At 42.2% G+C, this 14,358-nt stretch overlaps 1 protein-coding gene across 2 annotated transcripts in view; it reads left to right on the top strand.

The window, feature by feature from the left end:
* LOC117331668 (protein MCM10 homolog) overlaps window positions 1-14,358 on the top strand; it is a 39,082-nt gene that overhangs the window by 4,768 nt on the left and 19,956 nt on the right. For both annotated transcript variants that reach the window (XM_033890496.1, XM_033890497.1), the window contains 6 exons: window positions 15-146; window positions 1,294-1,414; window positions 1,645-1,807; window positions 4,900-5,058; window positions 5,545-5,672; window positions 14,214-14,294. In XM_033890496.1, the coding sequence (XP_033746387.1) occupies window positions 15-146; window positions 1,294-1,414; window positions 1,645-1,807; window positions 4,900-5,058; window positions 5,545-5,672; window positions 14,214-14,294 (784 nt within the window). The remainder of the gene's footprint in view (window positions 1-14; window positions 147-1,293; window positions 1,415-1,644; window positions 1,808-4,899; window positions 5,059-5,544; window positions 5,673-14,213; window positions 14,295-14,358) is intronic.

Raw genomic sequence — 14,358 nt, 5'->3', positions numbered from 1 at the left:
GGTTTTTGTTGTAGAGGAAAAGAGTAGATTAAGTGCTGAAGGGAATGAACTGAGAAAACTGCTGCATCATGGGGAGAAAGGTCGGGTATCAAATGCTACCAAACAGGATGTTGAGGAACTGAGGAAGAGAGCTGCTAAGACAACATGTTAGTAAAAGAGTTGCTTCCCTTTAACTGTGTATAACAGTTTACAAAGACTATGGGAACACTCCCTTTCCCTGTGGTCGTTGTGTTATGTACAGCCTTTATTGTGGGCGCTACATTACCTCTTTCCTTGAGAAGAGTTAATCTTTTCATTTCAACTACTTTTTATAAGCCCCTCAAATTTGAAGGGAGTATTGTGGTATGGCGTTGTCTGTCTATCCAGCATAAAATTGTGTTTGTCTGGCGATCTCTTCCTACATATTTTGATTGTTTACTTAAAATAGGAATATTTAAGTAATACATATATATATATTATAAGTTAATACAAGATATTAAATAACAATATATGATATTCAATTGTTAAGATTGGAGTTCAAGGTAAGAAATATTGTTGCAGTATCATAAAGGAAAATCAGAAAATGTCATACAAGTTTTATTCCTCACTTCTCCCATCTTCGCTAGCCAAGGCTTCTGATTACGTTACACTCCACGAACCCTTGGCGGATATAGGCGTCAGTTCTGGCCCTCTAGCGGAGATTCAAAATTACCACTCTTTACGTATGAAATTTTTGACCAAACAAAACGAGCGTTACCGATTTACTTCATCTGAGATGTTTACAAACACACATGGAGGCTTGTGTCATTTTGATGAGATATGTGATCAATGACTTAAATGGATTGATCAAACACTGCGAATGTGTCCCTAAAGATAGTTTGTCTCTGTATATAGGTAAAATGCCATGACATAGTCGACATTGTAGCTCTGTACTGGGTGCCACAATTTTTATTTACTGCGAAACCAAGCCTGAACGTAAAACGCGATTTGATTGGGTGCCCTGGGATTCCAGGGCGCGACGGTTTGAACACGACTATATCCACCAAGGGTTCGTGGAGTGTAACGTAATCAGAAGCCTTGACTAGCAAAGATGCACTTCTCCTCAAGTATTTAAATGAATGTATGCAATAACCTGCATATTATACCTCGACAAATTGGATTCATATTGGTGTACATTTGTCATCTGTCATCTGTGGAAGCAAGTTTGTCCAGAGTAATGTTGCTTACTTTAAACCATGTTGCCATACATGTCCAAATAAGGCAGGTCTCATTAATGGTGGCTAGATGGATGTATTTGTTTAACTGTTACTACAGGGAAGGACCACAGTCATCAACAGCCACCAGTCTCCAGTAAAATTGACATATCGAATAAAGGAACTAGTAAAGAGAATGACATCCCCTCTGTTACAGACCCGTTCTCTGGTATACGTATCATGTAAGTGTATAATATTAATGTATTAACTCACCTGTCCAATTTTAAGGTCACTCCGCTGAAATATGTTAAAATATGACTTACACAACATCTTCTCTTGAATGTTAAATAAAGAAGACAAGCGTGTGATATAGATTCGTTATCTTCCCTAGCAATGACTCTGTGAAATATGTGAGAGTACCTGATATTCAGACTTTTTAGAGAATATTACAACCACGTTAATTTTTTTACAGAAATCCAAAAGTGTCATCCATAGATATGAAGTACAAAATGGCTGACCGTAACCTGGTTAAGGTGTCGCGTATAGCAAGTCAAATTGGTACTTCAAAAGTGCAGGGAAATTGGGTTACCATAGCTGTGGTGGTCAGCAAGACTGAGCCAAGGACATCAGCTGCCGTAAGTAACTATGAAATAGTTAATACAGTCGAATCTGTCCAAGCGACCATCTCTATTTAGCGACCCTCTGTTCTAAGCGACCATTTCAATTCCTCCCGAGCCTTTTCGCTATATATTTTAAGTCTATTAAGCGACCCTCTCTTTACGCGACCAGCGACCACAATTTTTCGTTCCCGTGATAAAAATAACTCTCCAATAAGCGACCAGAAGTCTCCAAAATGCCTTACATTACCATTTTCGCCTTAATAACACCCAAGTATTTTTACTTTTCGTGCAAAAGGACGGGAGATGAGGCGAAGTGACCGTCTGGAATTCTAACGATTTTCAGACGTTTTATATACGATATATCAATTTGCATGCGAAAGATAACAATAAAGGAATGCATAAACAGTTAACTTACTGTTAAATCGTGATTTGTTATCTTTTTGAGACATTAAAACAGATATTTGCCAGTGAAAAAGTCACCGTTTTTAAAGTAGGAAATGCAGGAACGTAAATAATAATCGGAGCGGAAATCCGGACCAAGATTTCAGGAATTAAAAAAATATATATAAATAATTTGAAAGTAATCTAATTAACCAATGAAATATATTTCTCATGTTAAATCTATGTATTTTGCTATGCTGAAAGAATTTCAAAAAATACATATAGTGATGAAAAATTAGCACAGTAATAATTATTAAAAAAAAATACACAAAAAAAAAAAAAAAAATTGTTTTGTTTTATTCAAAGTGGTGGTTCATTTTTCATATATATTATAAATCATTATTGCCAATTTATAAAGCAAATAAAAAGCTTATGAACATTTATTAAATTTAAGATACCATCTCTATTAAGAGACCACTCCCCATTAAGAGACCGTTTTCAACTTCCCTTGAGTGGTCGCTTAATACAGATTCGACTGTATAGCCTTTAAGGTAAATAAGAACGAGTCCGCAGCTTCCATATTGTAAGTAACTAGAAGCTGTGGAGGTCAATAAAACCGAATCCAGGCAGGTCAGGAAAACAAATTCAGCTTCACTGGTCTTTTAGGCAAATTTGGGTTAAAAAGTATTTGCCCAAAATGAAAACATAGTGGTCCAATATAAGAAATTTAAATTTTACCGGCCCTGTGCCATCGGGCCTGGTGTTTTTCTTGCTAGGCCAAGGTGCTTATATATCTGTGTAACTAGAAGGTATTATAGTCATGTGTATGAAATCAAGTATGAGCCCATTGTATTCATCGCTGTTGATTTGTTATATTGAAAACCTCTTAATTTTTAAGAAATTGGCATTTCACTGGTAAAACCACCTGGGTCACTGTATATACACTCAAACTAATTTATTAGTCCCCTACCGGTGAAATTTAACTGAGACTGTATCAATGCTGTATTATTAGCTCACCTGCCCGAAGGGACTTGATATTGGGCCTGTAGCATGTTTGGGTGAAGGGCTACCAAGTTTGTTCAAATAAATGACCTTGACCTTCATTCAAGGTCACATGGGGCAAATAGGTTGTAATCTTCAAACAACTTCTTCTCAATAACCAAGAGGCCCAGGGACTTGATATTAGGCCTGTAGCATGCTGGGGTGAAGGGCTAACAAGTTTGTTCAAATAAATGACATTGGCCTTCATTCAAGGTCACAGAGGTGAAATAGGCTATAATCTTCAAACAACTTCTTCGCAATAACCAAGAGGCCCAGGGACTTGATATTGGGCCTGTAGCATGCTGGGGTGAAGGGCTACCAAGTTTGTTCAAAGAAATGACCTTGACCTTCATTCAAGGTCACATGGGTGAAATAGGCTATAATCTTCAAACAACTTCTTCGCAATAACCAAGAGGCCCAGGGACTTGATATTGGGCCTGTAGCATGCTGGGGTGAAGGGCTACCAAGTTTGTTCAAATAAATGACCTTGACCTTCATTCAAGGTCACAGAGGTGAAATAGGCTATAATCTTCAAACGACTTCTTCTCAATAACCAAGAGGCCCAGGGACTTGATATTGGGCCTGTAGCATGCTGGGGTGAAGGGCTACCAAGTTTGTTCAAAGAAATGACCTTGACCTTCATTCAAGGTCACATGGGTGAAATAGGCTATAATCTTCAAACAACTTCTTTGCAATAACCAAGAGGCCCAGGGACTTGATATTGGGCCTGTAGCATGCTGGGGTGAAGGACTACCAAGTTTGTTCAAATGAATGACCTTGACCTACATTCAAGGTCACAGGGGTGAAATCGGCTTAAATCTGTAAATAATAATTTTGCGATAGCCAAGAGCCTTTGAGACCTGATATTAGGCCAATAGAATGCTGGAATAAAGGACTAGAAAATTTATTAATATGAAACAGGGTCCGTTAAAAGGACCCATTCCCCTAAAACAATCTTGTGAAAATTCCCAATTTGCCACTGAAAAATTCCCAATTTTGAAGTCACTTTTGAATGATTAAGTATGTTTTATATAAAAAGACCTATATTAAGGCAATTTATACAAGCAGAAAACAGCTATAGATAGCAAAATAATTCAAAAATGATATAAAGGCAATATTTATCAAAGAAAAACTGACATTTGTATGAATTTCGCAATATTTTGTTTTTCCCAATGTCGCATTTTGTCACGTAGAAATTCACAATTCAATGGACCATGGACCCAGTTGAAAAATTGTAGGAAAATCTCTGTACAAATGCTGTATAATTAAACCTTAACTGACTGAGGCTGTACAAATGCTGTATAATTTAACCTTAACTGAGACTGTATCAATGCTGTATAATTCAACCTTAACTAAGACTGTACAAATGCTGTATTATTAAACCTTAACTGACTGAGACTGTACAAATGCTGTATAATTTAACCTTAACTGAGACTGTACAAATGCTGTATAATTAAACCTTAACTGAGACTATCAATGCTGTATAATTAAACCTAAACTGAGACTTTACAAATGCTGTATAATTTAACCTTAACTGAGACTTTACAAATGCTGTATAATTTAACCTTAACTAAGACTTTACAAATGCTGTATAATTTAACCTTAAGTTAACCGAGACTGTACAAATGCTGTATAATTAAACCTTAAGTTAACAGAGACTATATAATTGCCATGTTATTGTCCAGGGTAAGACTTACTGTATCTGGAAGCTGAGTGATCTTGAGGACTGTGATAAGACAGTCAGTTTCTTCCTGTTTGGTGAGGTGTACAAGCAGCACTGGAAGAACTGTATGGGTACGGTGGTGGGTATCCTGAACCCAAGCATTATGGACAAGGCGGAGAAGGTAAGCTTCAATGCATTCTTACAAAATTAAAAATTGTGACAATATTAATACTACCGTCTTTTAAGTGTTGATAAAGGGGTTCATGCTATATCTTCAATGTTATTTATTGGTCACCTGGCAGTAGGTGTTTAGAAATTTGGTTGGTGCACAATGCAAAAATCAAATGCACGAACAAGCTTTCTGTGACCTAAAAGGACTTGCAGGATAAAATTAGTGTCTTTCAATAAACACAAAAAGCTTTCTTTGACCTAAAAGGACTCATAGTGTGAAAGCAATGTCTCTCAATAAAAATACAAATAGCTTTTGGTGATTTAAGATGGCTTCTTTTTGTCCTCAATTGGGATCGGTACAAAGCTTCAGGCTGATCTGCAGAGTTAGGAAGGCTTCATTGTGTAGGGCTATTAACCTGTTGTTATGAGTACATCTTTTTCACATTAAATATTATATGAGTGACTGGAGATGTTAGAGAATGGTTTGTTTTGACAGGTACAACAGGATGTTGCGTTTACAGTCAACCATCAACAACAGCTACTAGTAATGGGCCTGTCTAAGGACCTTGGGCGCTGTACTGGGGTCAGCAAGGCTGGCAAACCCTGCACCAAGTTTATTAACAAGTAAGACAGTGTTCCTTTATGTGCTCCCCACAATATTAGCTCACATTTTAAAATTGTTTAAAAGGAAGGTATGGATTCACCTGCATAAAATTATGAAATAATTGAAAATCTGCAAAATACTGCTACTTTGTTCTGTACTGTTAAACTCTTTTAGCTTAATTTGACCTAATTTGACATTAGAGTGATGGGTTTAGCCAGGTACAACGATTATTGTTTTTATTTTGAAAGAAACATTGGTCAAGGAAACAGTGGGTAATGAGGTTTGGTCACACAGTTGGTGTGTTTGGTCACAAAGTCAATGTGTTTGGTCACAGTCAGTGGTTTGGTCACACAGTCAGTGTGTTTGGTCACAGTCAGTGTGTTTGGTCACACAGTCAGTGTGTTTGGTCACAGTCAGTGGTTTGGTCACACAGTCAGTGTGTTTGGTAACACAGTCAATGTGTTTGGTCACACAGTCAGTGTGTTTGGTCACACAGTCAGTGTGTTTGGTCACAGTCAGTGTGTTTGGTCACACAGTCAGTGTGTTTGGTCACAGTCAGTGATTTGGTCACACAGTCAGTGGTTTGGTCACACAGTCAGTGTGTTTGGTCACACAGTCAGTGGTTTGGTCACACAGTCAGTGGTTTGGTCACACAGTCAGTGTGTTTTGTCACACAGTCAGTGTGTTTGGTCACACAGTCAGTGGTTTGGCCACACAGTCAGTGTGTTTGGTCACATAGTCAGTGTGTTTGGTCACACAGTCAATGGTTTGGTCACACAGTCAGTGGTTTGGTCACACAGTCAATGGTTTGGTCACACAGTCAGTGTGTTTGGTCACACAGTCAGTGGTTTGGTCACACAGTCAGTGGTTTGGTCACACAGTCAGTGTGTTTGGTCACACAGTCAATGGTTTGGTCACACAGTCTGTGTGTTTGATCACACAGTCAGTGGTTTGGTCACACAGTCAGTGTGTTTGGTCACAGTCAGTGGTTTGGTCACATAGTCAGTGTGTTTGATCACACAGTCAGTGTGTTTGATCACACAGTCAGTGGTTTGGTCACACAGTCAGTGGTTTGGTCACACAGTCAATGTGTTTGGTCACACAGTCAGTGGTTTGGTCACACAGTCAGTGTGTTTGATCACACAGTCAATGTGTTTGGTCACACAGTCAATGTGTTTGGTCACAGTCAATGGTTTGGTCACACAGTCAGTGTGTTTGATCACACAGTCAGTGGTTTGGTCACACAGTCGTTGTGTTTGGTCACATAGTCAGTGGTTTGATCACACAGTCAATGGTTTGGTCACACAGTCTGTGTGTTTGATCACACAGTCAGTGGTTTGGTCACACAGTCAGTGTGTTTGATCACACAGTCAGTGGTTTGGTCACACAGTCAGTGGTTTGGTCACACAGTCAATGTGTTTGGTCACACAGTCAATGGTTTGGTCACACAGTCAGTGTGTTTGATCACACAGTCAGTGTGTTTGGTCACACAGTCAGTGGTTTGGTCACACAGTCAGTGGTTTGGTCACACAGTCAGTGGTTTGGTCACACAGTCAGTGTGTTTGGTCACACAGTCAGTGGTTTGGTCACACAGTCAGTGTGTTTGGTCACACAGTCAGTGGTTTGGTCACACAGTCAGTGGTTTGGTCACACAGTCAATGGTTTGGTCACACAGTCGTTGTGTTTGGTCACACAGTCAGTAGTTTGGTCACACAGTCAGTGTGTTTGGTCACACAGTCAGTGGTTTGGTCACACAGTCAGTGGTTTGGTCACACAGTCAATGGTTTGGTCACACAGTCGTTGTGTTTGGTCACATAGTCAGTGTGTTTGGTCATAAAGTCAATGTGTTTGGTCACACAGTCAGTGTGTTTGGTCACACAGTCAATGTGTTTGGTCACACAGTCAATGTGTTTGGTCACACAGTCAATGTGTTTGGTCACAGTCAGTGGTTTGGTCACACAGTCAATGTGTTTGGTCACACAGTCAGTGGTTTGGTCACACAGTCAGTGTGTTTGGTCACACAGTCAATGGCTTGGTCACACAGTCAGTGGTTTGGTCACATAGTCAGTGTGTTTTGTCACACAGTCAATGTGTTTGGTCACACAGTCAGTGTGTTTGGTCACACAGTCAGTGTGTTTGGTCACAGTCAGTGTGTTTGGTCACACAGTCAGTGTGTTTGGTCACAGTCAGTGATTTGGTCACACAGTCAGTGGTTTGGTCACACAGTCAGTGGTTTGGTCACACAGTCAGTGTGTTTGGTCACACAGTCAGTGGTTTGGTCACACAGTCAGTGGTTCAGTCAGTGGTTTGGTCACACAGTCAGTGTGTTTGGTCACACAGTCAGTGTGTTTGGTCACACAGTCAGTGGTTTGGCCACACAGTCAGTGTGTTTGGTCACATAGTCAGTGTGTTTGGTCACACAGTCAATGGTTTGGTCACACAGTCAGTGGTTTGGTCACACAGTCAATGGTTTGGTCACACAGTCAGTGTGTTTGGTCACACAGTCAGTGTGTTTGGTCACACAGTCAGTGGTTTGGTCACACAGTCAGTGGTTTGGTCACACAGTCAATGGTTTGGTCACACAGTCAGTGTGTTTGGTCACACAGTCAATGGTTTGGTCACACAGTCTGTGTGTTTGATCACACAGTCAGTGTGTTTGATCACACAGTCAGTGGTTTGGTCACACAGTCAGTGGTTTGGTCACACAGTCAATGTGTTTGGTCACACAGTCAATGGTTTGGTCACACAGTCAGTGTGTTTGATCACACAGTCAGTGTGTTTGGTCACACAGTCAGTGGTTTGGTCACATAGTCAGTGGTTTGGTCACAGTCAGTGTGTTTGGTCACACAGTCAGTGTGTTTGGTCACACAGTCAGTGGTTTGGTCACACAGTCAGTGGTTTGGTCACACAGTCAATGGTTTGGTCACACAGTCGTTGTGTTTGGTCACATAGTCAGTGTGTTTGGTCACACAGTCAGTGGTTTGGTCACACAGTCAGTGGTTTGGTCACACAGTCAATGGTTTGGTCACACAGTCGTTGTGTTTGGTCACATAGTCAGTGTGTTTGATCACACAGTCAATGGTTTGGTCACACAGTCTGTGTGTTTGATCACACAGTCAGTGGTTTGGTCACACAGTCGTTGTGTTTGATCACACAGTCAGTGGTTTGGTCACACAGTCGTTGTGTTTGATCACACAGTCAGTGTGTTTGATCACACAGTCAGTGGTTTGGTCACACAGTCGTTGTGTTTGGTCACATAGTCAGTGTGTTTGATCACACAGTCAGTGGCTTGGTCACACAGTCAGTGTGTTTGATCACACAGTCAGTGGTTTGGTCACACAGTCGTTGTGTTTGATCACACAGTCAGTGTGTTTGATCACACAGTCAGTGGTTTGGTCACACAGTCGTTGTGTTTGGTCACATAGTCAGTGTGTTTGATCACACAGTCAATGGTTTGGTCACACAGTCAATGGCTTGGTCACACAGTCAGTGGTTTGGTCACATAGTCAGTGTGTTTTGTCACACAGTCAATGTGTTTGGTCACACAGTCAGTGTGTTTGGTCACACAGTCAGTGTGTTTGGTCACAGTCAGTGTGTTTGGTCACACAGTCAGTGTGTTTGGTCACAGTCAGTGATTTGGTCACACAGTCAGTGGTTTGGTCACACAGTCAGTGGTTTGGTCACACAGTCAGTGTGTTTGGTCACACAGTCAGTGGTTTGGTCACACAGTCAGTGGTTTGGTCACACAGTCAGTGTGTTTGGTCACACAGTCAGTGTGTTTGGTCACACAGTCAGTGGTTTGGCCACACAGTCAGTGTGTTTGGTCACATAGTCAGTGTGTTTGGTCACACAGTCAATGGTTTGGTCACACAGTCAGTGGTTTGGTCACACAGTCAATGGTTTGGTCACACAGTCAGTGTGTTTGGTCACACAGTCAGTGTGTTTGGTCACACAGTCAGTGGTTTGGTCACACAGTCAGTGGTTTGGTCACACAGTCAGTGGTTTGGTCACACAGTCAATGGTTTGGTCACACAGTCAGTGTGTTTGGTCACACAGTCAATGGTTTGGTCACACAGTCTGTGTGTTTGATCACACAGTCAGTGTGTTTGATCACACAGTCAGTGGTTTGGTCACACAGTCAGTGGTTTGGTCACACAGTCAATGTGTTTGGTCACACAGTCAATGGTTTGGTCACACAGTCAGTGTGTTTGATCACACAGTCAGTGTGTTTGGTCACACAGTCAGTGGTTTGGTCACATAGTCAGTGGTTTGGTCACAGTCAGTGTGTTTGGTCACACAGTCAGTGTGTTTGGTCACACAGTCAGTGGTTTGGTCACACAGTCAGTGGTTTGGTCACACAGTCAATGGTTTGGTCACACAGTCGTTGTGTTTGGTCACATAGTCAGTGTGTTTGGTCACACAGTCAGTGGTTTGGTCACACAGTCAGTGGTTTGGTCACACAGTCAATGGTTTGGTCACACAGTCGTTGTGTTTGGTCACATAGTCAGTGTGTTTGATCACACAGTCAATGGTTTGGTCACACAGTCTGTGTGTTTGATCACACAGTCAGTGGTTTGGTCACAGTCGTTGTGTTTGATCACACAGTCAGTGGTTTGGTCACACAGTCGTTGTGTTTGATCACACAGTCAGTGTGTTTGATCACACAGTCAGTGGTTTGGTCACACAGTCGTTGTGTTTGGTCACATAGTCAGTGTGTTTGATCACACAGTCAGTGGCTTGGTCACACAGTCAGTGTGTTTGATCACACAGTCAGTGGTTTGGTCACACAGTCGTTGTGTTTGATCACACAGTCAGTGTGTTTGATCACACAGTCAGTGGTTTGGTCACACAGTCGTTGTGTTTGGTCACATAGTCAGTGTGTTTGATCACACAGTCAATGGTTTGGTCACACAGTCGTTGTGTTTGGTCACACAGTCAATGGTTTGGTCACACAGTCGTTGTGTTTGGTCACATAGTCAGTGTGTTTGATCACACAGTCAATGGTTTGGTCACACAGTCAGTGGTTTGGTCACACAGTCAATGGTTTGGTCACACAGTCAATGTGTTTGGTCACACAGTCAATGGTTTGGTCACACAGTCAGTGTGTTTGATCACACAGTCAGTGTGTTTGGTCACACAGTCAGTGTGTTTGGTCACACAGTCAATGTGTTTGGTCACACAGTCAGTGGTTTGGTCACACAGTCAGTAGTTTGGTCACACAGTCAGTAGTTTGGTCACACAGTCAGTGGTTTGGTCACACAGTCAGTAGTTTGGTCACATAGTCAGTGTGTTTGGTCACACAGTCAATGGTTTGGTCACACAGTCAATGGTTTGGTCACACAGTCAGTGTGTTTGGTCACACAGTCAGTGGTTTGGTCACACAGTCAATGGTTTGGTCACACAGTCGTTGTGTTTGGTCACATAGTCAGTGTGTTTGGTCACACAGTCAGTGGTTTGGTCACACAGTCAGTGGTTTGGTCACACAGTCAATGGTTTGGTCACACAGTCGTTGTGTTTGGTCACATAGTCAGTGTGTTTGGTCATAAAGTCAATGTGTTTGGTCACACAGTCAGTGTGTTTGGTCACACAGTCAATGTGTTTGGTCACACAGTCAATGTGTTTGGTCACACAGTCAATGTGTTTGGTCACAGTCAGTGGTTTGGTCACACAGTCAATGTGTTTGGTCATTCAGTCAGTGGTTTGGTCACACAGTCAGTGTGTTTGGTCACACAGTCAATGGCTTGGTCACACAGTCAGTGGTTTGGTCACATAGTCAGTGTGTTTTGTCACACAGTCAATGTGTTTGGTCACACAGTCAGTGTGTTTTGTCACACAGTCAATGTGTTTGGTCACACAGTCAATGTGTTTGGTCACACAGTCAAAGTGTTTGGTCACACAGTCAATGTGTTTGGTCACACAGTCAGTGGCTTGGTCACACAGTCAGTGGTTTGGTCACATAGTCAGTGTGTTTTGTCACACAATCAATGTGTTTGGTCACACAGTCAATGTGTTTGGTCACACAGTCAACGTTTTTGGTCACACAGTCAGTGTGTTTGGTCACACAGTCAGTGGTTTGGTCACACAGTCAGTGGTTTGGTCACACAGTCAATGGTTTGGTCACACAGTCGTTGTGTTTGGTCACATAGTCAGTGTGTTTGGTCATAAAGTCAATGTGTTTGGTCACACAGTCAGTGTGTTTGGTCACACAGTCAATGTGTTTGGTCACACAGTCAGTGTGTTTGGTCACAGTCAGTGGTTTGGTCACACAGTCAATGTGTTTGGTCACACAGTCAGTGGTTTGGTCACACAGTCAGTGTGTTTGGTCACACAGTCAATGGCTTGGTCACACAGTCAGTGGTTTGGTCACATAGTCAGTGTGTTTTGTCACACAGTCAATGTGTTTGGTCACACAGTCAGTGTGTTTTGTCACACAGTCAATGTGTTTGGTCACACAGTCAAAGTGTTTGGTCACACAGTCAATGTGTTTGGTCACACAGTCAGTGGCTTGGTCACACAGTCAGTGTGTTTGGTCACACAGTCAGTGTGTTTTGTCACACAGTCAATGTGTTTGGTCACACAGTCAAAGTGTTTGGTCACACAGTCAGTGGTTTGGTCACATAGTCAGTGTGTTTGGTCACAGTCAGTGGTTTGGTCACACAGTCAATGTGTTTGGTCACACAGTCAAAGTGTTTGGTCACACAGTCAGTGGTTTGGTCACATAGTCAGTGTGTTTGGTCACAGTCAGTGGTTTGGTCACACAGTCAGTGTGTTTGGTCACACAGTCAGTGTGTTTTGTCACACAGTCAATGTGTTTGGTCACACAGTCAAAGTGTTTGGTCACACAGTCAGTGGTTTGGTCACATAGTCAGTGTGTTTGGTCACAGTCAGTGGTTTGGTCACACAGTCAATGTGTTTGGTCACACAGTCAATGTGTTTGGTCACACAGTCAAAGTGTTTGGTCACACAGTCAGTGGTTTGGTCACATAGTCAGTGTGTTTGGTCACACAGTCAGTGGTTTGGTCACACAGTCAATGTGTTTGGTAACACAGTCAGTGGTTTGGTCACATAGTCAGTGTGTTTGGTCACAGTCAGTGTGTTTGGTCACACAGTCAATGTGTTTGGTCACACAGTCAGTGTGTTTGGTCACACAGTCAAAGTGTTTGGTCACACAGTCAGTGGTTTGGTCACACAGTCAGTGGTTTGGTCACACAGTCAGTGTGTTTGGTCACACAGTCAGTGGTTTGGTCACACAGTCAATGGTTTGGTCACACAGTCAGTGGTTTGGTCACATAGACAGTGTGTTTGGTCACACAGTCGTTGTGTTTGGTCACACAGTCAGTGGTTTGGTCACACAGTCGTTGTGTTTGGTCACACAGTCAGTGTGTTTGGTCACACAGTCAGTGGTTTGGTCACACAGTCAGTGGTTTGGTCACACAGTCAGTGGTTTGGTCACACAGTCAGTGTGTTTGGTCACACAGTCAATGTGTTTGGTCACACAGTCAATGTGTTTGGTCACACAGTCAATGTGTTTGGTCACACAGTCAATGGTTTGGTCACACATTCAATGGTTTGGTCACACAGTCAGTGTGTTTGGTCACACAGTCAGTGTGTTTGGTCACACAGTCAGTGGTTTGGTCACACAGTCAATGGTTTGGTCACACAGTCAGTGTGTTTGGTCACAAAGTCAATGTGTTTGGTCACACAGTCAGTGTGTTTGGTCACACAGTCAGTGGTTTGGTCACACAGTCAGTGGTTTGGTCACACAGTCAGTGGTTTGGTCACACAGTCAGTGTGTTTGGTCACATAGTCAGTGTGTTTGGTCACACAGTCAGTGTGTTTGGTCACACAGTCAGTGGTTTGGTCACACAGTCAATGGTTTGGTCACACAGTCGTTGTGTTTGGTCACATAGTCAGTGGTTTGGTCACACAGTCAGTGTGTTTGGTCACAAAGTCAATGTGTTTGGTCACACAGTCAGTGTGTTTGGTCACACAGTCAATGTGTTTGGTCACACAGTCAGTGTGTTTGGTCACACAGTCAGTGTGTTTGGTCACACAGTCAGTGGTTTGGTCACACAGTCAGTGTGTTTGGTCACACAGTCAGTGTGTTTGGTCACATAGTCAGTGTGTTTGGTCACACAGTCAGTGTGTTTGGTCACACAGTCAGTGGTTTGGTCACACAGTCAGTGGTTTGGTCACACAGTCAGTGGTTTGGTCACACAGTCAGTGTGTTTGGTCACATAGTCAGTGTGTTTGGTCACACAGTCAGTGTGTTTGGTCACACAGTCAGTGGTTTGGTCACACAGTCAATGTGTTTGGTCATACAGTCAGTGTGTTTGGTCACACAGTCAGTGTGTTTGGTCACACAGTCAGTGGTTTGGTCACACAGTCAGTGTGTTTGGTCACATAGTCAGTGGTTTGGTCACACAGTCAGTGTGTTTGGTCACAAAGTCAGTGGTTTGGTCACACAGTCAGTGGTTTGGTCACATATGACTGGGTATATATAAGTTTGAAACAAAGACCAGGTGAGTTGTAAAGCCACTGGAACCTCTTGTTTATTACAGACAACAAGGTGACAGGTGCACATACCATGTACAGTCGGCCTATAAGAAGACATCATCACATCGCACTGAGCTTCAGGGCAGGTAAAGATCAATTTACTTCTGTGTTCCAGTCCTGGAATATTGCAAAGATCTTTGTTGTAAATTT

Source organism: Pecten maximus, chromosome 7 (genome assembly GCF_902652985.1).
Source record: "Pecten maximus chromosome 7, xPecMax1.1, whole genome shotgun sequence".
NCBI classification, from domain to species: Eukaryota; Metazoa; Mollusca; class Bivalvia; order Pectinida; family Pectinidae; genus Pecten; species Pecten maximus.
The sequence above is the reverse complement of the archived record's forward strand: the minus strand, read 5'-3'. Positions and strand labels throughout refer to the sequence as shown.